Source organism: Paroedura picta, chromosome 16, assembly GCF_049243985.1.
Source record: "Paroedura picta isolate Pp20150507F chromosome 16, Ppicta_v3.0, whole genome shotgun sequence".
Classification (NCBI taxonomy): Eukaryota; Metazoa; Chordata; class Lepidosauria; order Squamata; family Gekkonidae; genus Paroedura; species Paroedura picta.
Window position 1 is genome coordinate 10,692,456 of NC_135384.1, and position 12,521 is coordinate 10,704,976.

The 12,521-nt window shown below is 40.7% G+C and overlaps 1 protein-coding gene and 1 long non-coding RNA gene across 2 annotated transcripts; one reads left to right on the forward strand and one right to left on the reverse strand.

Annotated features, from left to right (window-relative positions):
* Positions 1 to 527: 527 nt before the first annotated feature.
* On the reverse strand, positions 528 to 10,692 carry LOC143826349 (uncharacterized). The gene is made up of 3 exons (XR_013227048.1): positions 10,358 to 10,692; positions 3,675 to 3,759; positions 528 to 1,316 (listed from the first exon to the last, which is right to left on the reverse strand). It is a non-coding gene; the product is annotated as an uncharacterized LOC143826349 (long non-coding RNA).
* Positions 7,870 to 9,582, forward strand: LOC143826497 (vomeronasal type-2 receptor 26-like). The gene is made up of 2 exons (XM_077315333.1): positions 7,870 to 8,035; positions 8,669 to 9,582. Exons 1-2 carry the CDS (start codon positions 7,870 to 7,872, stop codon positions 9,580 to 9,582), a joined length of 1,080 nt encoding a protein of 359 aa, XP_077171448.1.
* Positions 10,693 to 12,521: the final 1,829 nt, after the last annotated feature.

Consider the following 12,521-nt stretch of genomic DNA (forward strand, 5'->3'; position numbering starts at 1 on the left):
AGATCAGTGTCAAAGAATTACCAGCATAACTTGGCATTAGTTTTTGCCCTAAAGGAGATCAATGAAGATCCCAACCTCTTACCAAACATCACTTTGGGCTTTCGTATCTTCAATAGCTACTTCGATGCAAAGATGACCTATAAAGCTACCTTGAGCTTCCTTTCTTCACCATACCAGTTTCTCCCCAATTTCAAGTGTGGGGCACTGAACACTCTCGTTGCAGTCATTGGAGGGCTGACTTCACTAATATCTGCCCATATTGGCACCACACTCAGCATTTATAAAATCCCACAGGTAGGTCATCCGTTCAGAACTATGGAAATTCCACTGCTTCGACATATGCTTCAATGGTATATTTTATTCTATCTGAACCAAAAAAAATGTTTTTTCCTAGCTCACCTATGGATCATTTTCCCCAGTGCAAGGATACCAGTTGCTGCTTCCTTCCATGTATCAGATGGTCCCCAATGAAGCCACTCAATATATGGGGGTCATCCGGCTATTTCACCACTTCAGATGGACGTGGATTGCACTCTGTGCTCAGGAAGATGACAATGGGGATAGGTTCGTGGAGGTCTTGGTGCCAATGCTCTCTGAAAATGACATCTGTGTTGACTTCATTGCCAGGTTACCATCACAGAGATATGTTGCAAATGATGGGGATGACTTTTCAAGGCACGAAGAGCTTTTTGCTGCTTATTTTGATCAGAAATCTAATGTATGTTTTGTATATGGAGAAGACTCATCCATGTTAAGTTTGAGACTAGTGTTGCTTGTAGGTCCCTTAATTTCTTTTCCTCCCATACATAAGGTGTGGATAGTGACATGCCACTGGGACTTTGCATCAGTTCCTATCCAAAGGGTGTGGGATATAGAAACCTTCCATGGTGCCCTATCCTTTACAGTTCATTCCAATCAGCCACCTGGATTCAACAGATTCCTGCAGTCCGTAAGCCCTTCCTGGGCCAAAGGAGATGGTTTTATCCAGGACTTCTGGGAGCAAGCATTCAGTTGCGCCCTGAAAATCTCCACTGTTCAAGGGGACAACAAGGAAATGTGCACTGGAGCGGAGAAGCTAGATACTATTCCAGTCATTTTGTTTGAGATGAACATGATTGGACACAGCTATAATGTCTACAATGCTGTCCATGCTGTGGCACATGCTTTGCATGCCATCTATGTATCCATAGTTAAACACAGAAAAATGGAAGAAGGCGGGATTCTCGAGTTCTATGACGTGCAACCGTGGCAGGTAATTGCTTCTCAAAGATTGCATTTCAAGTAGATTCAAGTGGATTGCCATGTTGGTCTAAATACTAGAAGAAAATTAGGGTTCATTAGCATCTTTAAGATAACAATTGATATATTCAAGGCATCAGCTTTTGAGTGCTGAACATCTTCAAAAACATTGGGGAAATAAAAGTGTCAAGGTTAGTAATTGTGGCAGACACTGTCCCAATTGAGGAAAGAAATAATTAAAAATAGATAAGGCAAGCAACTAGTCTCTTTCAATTATTTTTTTCCACAATTGGGAAAGTGTCTGCCATTAATTATTATCCTTCACACTTTTATTTCTCCAATTTTCTTGTGACTGACTACTGAGCCAAAAGGACTGATTTGCTTTTTTATCAAACAATTATCATATGGCATAATTTGGATGTTATGACACAGTTTACTATTCTGCCACTAATTTGCTCTTGCCTTGTACTCTCATAATCCTGGTTCTGTTTTGTCTGAGGAATTGTGCATGCACTCGAAAGATCATTCCTTGAATGCATCTTCGTTGGTCTTCAAGATGCAATTGGACTCTAATTTTGTATTGCTTTTCAGAGGAGCCTTGCTATTTCCTTAGCAGACTTCATTTGGTTATAAATTAAATCCGTTCACTTCTTATTTCATCTTGAGTATTTCTTCATGTCCATTTGAAATGATTTTCCAAATACATGTCTCATAAGAATACAGTAGCATTGAAACAAGGTCTACAAGAATGATAAATAGCAAGGAAACAGTTAACACATCAATATGCATGTAAACCTTGAACCAGAATAATTGATCAAAGCAGGGCACCTGTTAAACCTGCATACATATTCAACAGTAAAATCAAATTCCTGCAATAATTAAAACATCACAAAGGAAGCTTTTCTTTATTGTGCAGAATAAATCCATTAAAAGTAGCCCACCAGAAATAACTTTCATCTCAGAGAGTGTGACGAGTGTGTCTTTAGCTACTTTTAAAAAGATTGGAAACATTTTCCCAAGACTGTTTCTCTTCACTGGAATGCCAGAGCCTGGAGCTACATGAGAAAAGAACAAATAACTGCCAACAAGAATATCATATGGAACCTTATCAATAGCCTTCAGTCTTCCATTGAGGGCTTGCAGATCAGGCCACTAATCTTTTGCAAGAGCCAAGGTAGGAAGGCTGGGTCAGGTTGATGGAATATCATGTTCAGGTGTTTCGTAATCTACTATTTGGATAACCTGGTCTTATATAGCTGGGGGCTTTACAGATAATTAATAACAGCCCATTGTATTCTACGTCAATCAAATTCAGCCAGTGCAGATACCTCTTATCCTCTATGTCTAGTGTCCCACTAACTGTTGGGGAGCAGAGGAAATATCTAGTCACTATTTCTAGCCAACATGCAATAAATCAAAGTCTAGACAATCATGATCAAGTGAAGGCTCTACAGACAGGGTCACACCTCGAGATTTCATCAAAATTGATAAAGAGAACGATGAACTACAAAGGCTTAATCCAGTTACACATCCAAGATAGGAGACAAAATCCTTGGGGAGGACTGAAATCCAATTCTGAAAAGGCAAAATCTTTTGTTCCAAATTGTTTCATCATCACTGAATTACCATTGTAATCCATAGATTGAAAATCTTTTTTTTAATGACTTTCAATGATCTTAGCTTCCCCACAATTACACTCATGTCACAAACAATGATCATTTCCCAAGTTTGGTTAATATGTACTAGCCAGAATAATCTATTCATACTTGTCCATCTTTGCTGCTGTTATTATTGTTGTTATTGTTATATCACACAATTCAATAATGGGATCAGGGCAGTATACCCAGGCAGGTAATCCACGTTGGATGGATTTCAATTAATTTGATGGGTTCTCAGGTGTCTTCTTGATGGCTTCAACCAAAACCCTGGTGGGACACCCCTATCTTACAGGCCTTATGGGACATTACAGGTCCTTATCTTACTTGGAAGAGCATTCCATCTGGCTGGGGGCAGGTAAAAAAACACTAGACATGGTTGAGACCAGTTGTACCTCTCTGTGACTATTTATTTCTCTGGTAGCTTCATCATTTTCTTAGGAACATCAAGTTCAACAACAGTGCTGGAGACACTGTGTGTTTTAATGAAAATGGAGAACTGAATGTTGGTTTTGATGTAACAAACTGGGTAACATTCCCAAATGGCTCTTTTGCAAGAGTGAAAGTGGGAAGGCTGGATCCTCAGGCTACTCCAGGAAATGAGCTGACCCTTAATGATGATCAGATTGTGTGGCACAGAACCTTTAACCAGGTAAGACAAAGGGGAAGATTCTTGAGTTCATGGCGTGTAGAAGAACTTACACATCATCCATTTTAGGCCTGCCAAATCAACTCAATTATTAGATCAAAGAAGCCCTCTAGATTGTTATAAACACATACATTTTTCTCTGGTGAGAAGATCTTTGGCTTTTCCTGAGGTGATTGTTGTTTCTGCTGCTGTTTATTTCATTCAGATTCAGAGTACCTTTATTGGCATCAAATTGCAAAGCATAAAATTAAAATTTCAAACAGTTCCAGATGTAAAATCCACCGTTAAAAGATTTTCATTTAAAATTGCTAGCAAATACTTTGCTATTTCTATAATAGTTGCTGATTCCCTCATATTTAGTATCATTTTAATTCAATGTTTCTCATTAACACAGCTGAATTTAAATTTCTTCAGATAATTACCTAATGGGTGATGATCGACTTCAAACTTAGGACACACCAGAAGTATGGCCCATTATGCACGGCCACCAAAACAGCGATTTCGGGTCACATGGAAAACGCGGAGGGGGAAGACGCGACACACACCGGTTATGCACGGGGTGGGGCATGACGGCGGCAAAACCCAGAGTAACCGATTATGTACGCAGCGATCCTGGCGCCACTTCTGGTTTCGCCCTGGTCACCTGGAAGCTGCGCTTTCTTCCGCGTTTTGCGAATGCGGCTTTTTCGGCGGCATACACCGAAGCTGCGGCCGGTTGCAGCCGGCACCGTGCATTATTGGTGATTTTAGTCGCCGCCATTCCACCCCGAATGTGCGTTATTCCCCCCGTGCATAATGGGCCTATGTGGTACAATGTGTCAGGGACACTACACCCATGTAAACAGTAACTCTCCTGAGGAGGGATCATCAAAAATCTACCTCGAGTGACATTTGAGAGAAAGATGTTTAAGCGAGCTACTAGAAATGCTCTTTGGAGATTTGGAGATACACCAGTTAAGAAGAGCATTTCTAGTTGTTCGCTTAAACATCTTTCTCTCAAATGTCACTCGAGGTAGATTTTTGATAGAATAAAATTTGGAGATACATGGGCATGGATTTGTATGTTAAGAGAATATCCCAGAAGCGAGGAGAACATACACTGTTGTTAAAGGAGCCCAGAATCTGGGTATCCTGATATTCTAGTCTCTGTGATATTAGTTTTTAGTATAGTCCTTTCATCTTGCATGCTAATTAACCAACTACCCATTTGAACATGGAAATGAATTTTTAACCAGCATTTAAAGGACTGAAACCAAGGCCTGACTTCTAGACTCTGTTGGCCAAGTTCTGCGATAAGTGTATGATTTGCCACACAGTTTGGGACTCCTAGTATATTTCAGAAAAAGAAAGATTGGATGTTCTCTAATTTATTATTAAATGCATCCATCCATATTAGGGTTCCATAAAGAATCTGAGGAATTACTTTGGCATTTTAGATTTTAATGGCTGCTTGAAGTTTTTTGTTGCCTTTTTGATGATAAACTTGGCTAAAAGGGACAACTGGCCTTTTGCAGATTTGATTGTTTTTTTCACTATGGTTGGCCCAACTGTTATTATAAGTAAACTTTATGCCTAAATACTTGTAATGATTGACTTGTTCTATATGTTTACCACTTATTATCCAGAGAAACTTATATCGGGTCTTTACAAATACCATGATCTTCGTTCTTTCAAAGATTATTTTTAGTTAATTGTCACTGCAGTAATCACTGAATGACCGGAGATAGCGTATAAGGCCAAGTCAAATTCTAGATAAGATAACTTTGTCATTGGTGTATAAAAGAAGTGGAGTGGGTATTTTGCCAAGAATGGGGGGGGTGGCCATTAACTTTGTCAAAATAGAAGGGTAAGTCACTTAAGAAAAGGTTAAATAACTGAGGGGCAAGAATACAACCTTGTTTCACTCCTATGTTTATTTGGATTTTTGGTGTTAAATTTCCCTCAGCAGAATATTTGACTTGGCAGTGGTTGTTACGATGGAGCTGTTTGAATACAAATAGTAGACACTGGCCTATGTATAGATTGTCTAATTTTATCCAGAGTTTCTCTCTGGAAACTGAATCAAAGGCTGCTTTTAGATCAATAAAGGCAACAAATAATTTACCCCTCTTAGGTTTGACGTATTTCTGGCTTAAAAAAGCTAAAATAGTACAATGATCTAAGGTAGTGTATCCCTTCCTAAACCCTATTTGTTCTGGCCCTATGATGTAATTGTTGGATGTTCAGTTTATAAGTTTAGTGGCTAGATATTTTGCAAAGAGCTTAACTACAGCTGACAATAAACTGATGGGGTGGTAGTTACTAGGAAGGTCAGTTTTTCCTTTTTTATATATTGGGGTTATGCTAGAATTTAACCATGAATCTGGGATCAGTCCTGTTTGGTTGATTTTTGTAAACAGATGTGCTAGCGGCACAGCCCACCAATCAGCATAATGATTAATCAAGTCTGGAGGAATCCCATCTGGAGCAGGTGACTTGTGAGGTTTTAGAGATTTTATCAGTTCAGAAATCTCAGCAGGTTCAATGTTTGGCCAACAGGGAAAGGAAGAGGATTGTCCAATAGACAGTTGAGGGTCTAGTGAAGACAGTAATGTGAACAATGTGGGAAAATGTTCCATCCATTTGGAAGCTAGAATAGGAAATACAGTTTTATTTGACTCATTTGTTAAGGCATTGGTCACAGTTCTCCAGAATATCCGGTTATCAGATGAATTTAATGCTTTGTTTAATGATTCCCAGTTTCTATTGTGGAACTCGGATTTTTTTTTTTTTTTTTTGGCAACAAGAGACTGGTATTCAGCTTTAGCTCTGAGACAGTAGGATTGGTTATCGAGAGATCTTGATTTATGGAAGAGCATGCAATAGTGCCATGTAAGCCTTGACTTATTTCTTTCAATCAGAAACCATTGATTTTTCTGTTTGAGGACAGAGGTTTTTCAAGATTAAGAGGTATGACTTGAGATGGAGGTAAAGATCGTAAAGAGGGTTGATGTGGTTTTGTATCATGCAAATCTCTGTCTATTTTGCACTTACCTATTTCCAGTAGTTTACCTCTAAGATGCTCCTGTCAAGAAGTAATTACAGTTTGTTCAGACTTAGGGAAGTTTCCAAACAAATGATGGAGGTCTTCCTCAACTAAGTCATCCTATAATGATGATGTGCTGTTGGATACTTTTATCTCCCATGTATCTTTAGATTAGTCAGTTATGGCCAGTTTTAAAGGAGCTTGTTCTCGAGACTGTCTGAGTACGTCTGATGTTAAAAGGGGGGTTATGAGGCTATAGCAAAATACAAAGCAAGGAAAATCCCCATCTCCTTCAGTCTCTCTGGGTGCTGTGAACATTTGGTGAGATATTTTGGCAGCTTCTCCTTAATCAGCTGTATGACTATCAAAGGAAAATTTCTTAATTCATTCCTAAGTCAAAAAGTTTTTGAAGTCTAGAAGGCAGATTCTTATATTTTCCAACTAATATTATTAAACAAATTAGGACAGTTTCAGAAGCAAACAAACCACAGAAAAGTCATAGCCTTCAAAGGAGTAAGGACTCCAGTAATGGCTTCATTTAAAGTCACTTAATGTCTCTGGTGCATTTTAGGGTTCTGTTGCCCAATGTTAAGGGAACATGGATATGTTTCGTCACCCCTTAGCCACTCCAAGGACCATTGGGGCCAAGCCAGGCACAGGTCAGAGTGAACACAAAAGAGCCAGGCCTTCTAAGCCTGGCTCCCCCCTGCCTACAGCATGCTGGCAGGGACAAAAAAATGGCTGACTCAGCACTTTGCTGCACCACAGGGCCAAAAGGGGCATTTTTAAAAATAGAACATAATTTAACTTAATTTTTAATAGAACATAATTTATATATTTTAATAGAACATAATTTAACATAATTTTTAATATTTTCCTATTTATTTATTCATTTACATGCCACCCTCCCTTGCGGCTCAGGGCAGTTTACAATGAATGAATCATGGCAAAATATAAAGAAAGCTTGGTGAACTTATAACATTTCTATCACTAGAACTTATGGTGCACCTTGCACTGATTTGAATTTTAGACATTGTCATTCCACATGGGGATCTGTCATTCCAGCTCCAGAACACATTTGCTACTCTTAGGGCATAACATTCCATTCTGCTGGCTGACATTCCAGTCTCAGAACACTTCAATGGCTGCTGTATCAAGATTTGATCACTCATGCAATTCTCTTTTCTGATAATTGTCAAGAAAGTGCTGCGAACCTCCTTTTTACAACTAGAACACTGTATCGTCATCTTTCTGTATCTAGACAGTAAGGGTGGCCAGAATAACATTTGTTCTCAGTGAATATGTACATGTTACTAATGATGCTTTCGTATTATGGCCAGGTGGTGCCCCTTTCTGTCTGCAATGAACGTTGTCCTCCTGGCTATAGCAAGGAAAAGAAGGAAGGGGAGAAGTTCTGCTGCTATGATTGTGTTCTGTGTCCAGAAGGAACCATTGCGCAGGATGAGGGTAGGAAGCATAAAACATGGAGATATCCTTCATAAGAGTCTGTTCTGCAAAATGGGTATAACGAGAAGTTTTATAGCTCTGTGATATTGAAGGAATGGGAATGCCAGTCAGCCACACTTTCTCCTCCTTGAACATTGAGATTGTCATGTTTTTTCAAGAATTCAGAGGTGCTCATGGGACATGGGCATGCTATAACCTATGGTATTGATCTTTTCCTCTTTCCCAAATTTGCATAGCTGTGCTGATCATAAGACTCCAATACAGCACCAGTCAGTCAGGTGTTCATACCCTGAAGCCCTTGCTCTATAATTGGATGTGTGCTTCCAGACTATTTATGCAGGGGATGGAAAGGAGAAACACGGGGATTTTCAGCTTTGGTGCATGAGATGCAGTGCTGAGATTATGTCAGTCCAAAGGCCGCATAGAAAATTCTGGACAGAAATGAGATCTGAATGAAGGCCCTCATTCTATTTTGAAATTATAATGATAATTCTTTGACGTTATATAATAACACTCTGGAGGATCATTGTTCGTGGGGTTGCGATGGGTTGGACACAACTTCGCACCTAACAACAACCAATGACATTCTTAGTTACTGATCAAGTTTGTGAAATATTCAATCTTCTTTTTCAGATATGGTTGCCTGTATGAAATGTCCACAAGATCAGCATGCCAACAAAAAGCAAGATCAATGCATCCCCAAAGACTTCAGTTTCCTGTCCTACAAAGAAACATTAGGGATTGGCTTAGCTTTGTTGTCTATTTCATTCTCTCTGATCACAGCTTTGGTGCTTGGGATTTTCATCAAGCACCGGGAGACTCCCATCGTCAAAGCAAACAATCGGAGCCTCACCTACACTCTCCTCATCTCCCTTCTTCTCTGCTTCCTCTGCTCCTTGCTCTTCATTGGAAGACCTTCCCAAATGGCCTGTCTTCTCCGACAAACTGCTTTTGGCATTGTCTTCTCTGTGGCCCTTTCCAGTGTGTTGGCCAAAACCATCACTGTTGTTTTGGCCTTCATGGCTACCAAACCAGGATCCAGGATAAGGATATGGTTTGGAAAGCGAATGGCAACTTCTGTGGTCCTTTTCTGCTCTTCTATCCAAGCAGGCATTTGCACGCTTTGGCTAAGTACTTCCCCTCCCTTCCATGACATAGACATGCATTCAACTCCAAGGGAAATCATACTGCAGTGCAATGAGGGCTCTGTGGCCATGTTTTACTGTGTTTTGGGCTATATGGGCTTCCTGGCCAGTGCCAGCTTCACCGTGGCTTTCTTTGCTAGGAAGTTACCCGACAGTTTCAATGAAGCCAAGTTCCTCACCTTCAGCATGTTAGTCTTTTGCAGTGTATGGGTGTCCTTTCTTCCAACCTACCTGAGCACCAAAGGGAAATTCATGGTGGCTGTGGAGATCTTTTCCATATTGGCCTCCAGTGCTGGCTTACTAGGCTGTATCTTTACCCCTAAATGCTACATCATAGTTCTCAGGCCTGAGCTAAACACCAGAGATCAATTAATAAGGAGAAAATTATTTTCACTTTCATAATATGGTATCCAACTCGGGTTGGGATATTCCGACAGATTTACAATCCTAGACATGGAAAGGGGCCATACAAACCACTTAGTCTACAGCCTGTGCAATGTAGGTTCAGCCTTAAGTATCCAAGCTTGAAGGCTGCCAGGGAAGGGGAATTCACCACCTCCTGAGGCAGTAGATTTAAGGTAGAGCCTGGGTACAGAATGGTTTGTGAACATCCATGACCTTAGTGAGGCCCAATGTCATGAATTCCACCTTCAAAGCTGCCATTCCCCCCCCCCCCGGGGAACTAATGTTTCTTGTCTGGAGAATACTTACAAATCAGGGATCTCTTCAGCCCGTTCCCTAAAGGCTGGCAACCCTATGGCCCATTATGCACGGGGTGGATAGCACACATTCGGGGTGGAATGGCGGCAACTAAAATCACCGATAACGCACGGTGCCAGCTGCAACCAGCCACAGATCCGGTGCATGCCGCCAAAAAAGCCTCGTTAGTGAAACAAGGAAGAAAGTGCAGCTTCCGGGTGAGTGGGGCCCAACCAGAAGTGGCGCTGGAGTCGCCGGGTGCATAATTGGTTACTCTGGGTTTTGCCCCCGGTGCGTCCCATCCCGTGCATAAACGGTTTGCTTCGCTTCTTCCCCCTCCGCATTTTCCATGTGACCCGAAATCGCCATTTCGGCGGCCGTGCATAATGGGCCTATTTCAGGCTTATTTGTGCAAAAGCTCAAGAAATCATAGGTCCATATGAGACCTGTAAAAATTGGGGTGGATACATTTTATTACCTGAGTAGAGTCATTCAGTATCATGAAAAATATCCCATTCTGTTGCTGAGAAGTAAGAGAGCAACGTTTTCGATCACCCACTAAATCTTTCCTCTGTATCATAAGCTCTTCAGGACCAAAAACCACATGAGATTTGGGTGGTCAGGGAGATTTAGGAAAGATTGAATTCAAAATGTGACTGGTTGCCAGACTCAGTTCTGTTACCAGAGGGCAACTAGTTAGACGGTGTCATTGGTGATGGCTGCTAATGACATTGTGACATCATTCTGGGGTTTCTGGACATGAGATCCTTTCTCTCTGGTAACCAGTGACCATACTGTGGTTGTATCTATGAGTTTTCAATGGTTCATTGTGAAGCAAGTTGTCTCTTTAGAGCCTTCCCCAGAGTGACATCACAATGTTGTCATTGATGATTTTTGAAAATTTCGATTTCTGATTATATATGCCTAATATATGGGAAAGGTAGATCCTTGTATACGTACAGACCAGAGAGATGTGACAACCATCCGCTGTGCGTGAAAAACCAATAGTGTAATGTGTTTCCACTCCATGTTGTACACTCAACGCAGGAAGAGCCGGATATAATCTTCCAGCTAGAAATACAAACTGATATGCAGGAAACTTCTGGTACCATTAATACAATATCTTTATGTTCAAACTTTGGGTCACTTTGTGTTTTCTGATCCTTTAGGCTTGAAATACATTTTTGTTTCAAAATTAAAATGAACCTGGCACCTATATAAAACAGCAGAATGACTCAGTTATTCAATAGGCAAATGTGAATGGACATATATGCTCTACGGAAATGCTCCACCTCATGTAACTGGGGGGAGTGTTGTTTGTTTGGTTGGAATCTTTCCTATTTTGTCTTGGAGTAGAAACGTAGTTCCATGGACAATATGTATCATTCTTTTTCAGCTGTTGGAGGGTTAAGGGCTCCCACTTAATTCTAACACATGATTTTATGGATTATGCAGAAAATGATACCATAGGATGTAGCGGCATCATCACTGACAGTTTAGCCTCCGGTAAAGTCATATCTCCAGTTCAACACAGAAGTTCAGCTTTCCATTGTCAGTCATTGGCTTTGATCCCTCCCAGGACCTGCTTCATTTACAATTCCTGACCAAGGGTTATTTGGGGAACTGAGAAGAACCAGAAGCTGCCTAAACATACCACAAGGAATGGATTTCATAGCATCCCAGGTTTTCCCTTAAATTATTACAATTGCAGGCATACATATCAATTTTAATTGTGACAATCCCAATGGCCATCTGAGACCAAGGCCACCACCATAATTAGGAAGGCACATCACAGTCATTACAGTTCTTTCTCCTGCTTGACAAAACATTGCCAGTGGCTATTTAAAAGATATCGTGCATAATAAAATCCCCATCAATGAGCAGGGTTCTGATGCAAGGATAGAGGTACTGGGGTACTGTCAATCTTCTATTTCATTATACGTAATATACGTTTTTAAGTAGAGGTAGTTTCCCACTTGCCCTGATCTGGATGGCCCTGGTTAGAACAGTCTCGTTAGTTCTGAGAAGCTTAAAAGAGTTACTCCTTTTTTGGCTTTTGTTACTCCTTAGATTGTATGCCAATCAGAAAGTCCACAATTGCTCTGCAGAAGAAGGCAATGGTAGAACACCTGTGTTCTTCTCCTGAAAACCAGGGGGGGTCCTCCAACATTTACCACCATTGTCTTAGGCTGATGGCCTCACAGATGTTAATTCTTAAAATGTTCAGAGGCATGGCATCTCCAGGACCAAAAGCCATGTGAGCTGGAAGCTCAAGTGTAGAAGAAACGGTGAGACTGAGTGAAGACATGATCTCTTCTCTTTCCTCCTCTGCCTTTCACATCCACTTCATTTTGGGGAAAAAGGACAGTTTACCCCCCAAACTGTGGCATATTTTATAATTTTGGAAGAGTGAGGAGAAACACTTTGCATCATTTGGGCCTTCGTCAACTCATCTGCTGCTTAGACCACCAAAGGTTTGCTTTACAATTTACATTTTAGAAAAAGAATCAGGTTCAACCGTGGGATTGGGATGCAGCTGTTTTAGAATAATTCTGGACAAAAGGATGAGAACAGGAGAGAGAATGGCAATCCTATTGTACAAAGTAATAAAGGTAAAGGGACAGAGACAAGCAACCACTTTC

Excerpts from the sequence above, each read along its gene's own strand:
- LOC143826497 (XM_077315333.1), top strand. The coding sequence starts at position 7,870 with ATGTACATGTTACTAATGATGCTTTCGTATTATGGCCAGGTGGTGCCC. Across the intron at positions 8,036-8,668 it reads AACCATTGCGCAGGATGAGG|ATATGGTTGCCTGTATGAAA; the intron begins GTAGGAAGCATA and ends CTTCTTTTTCAG.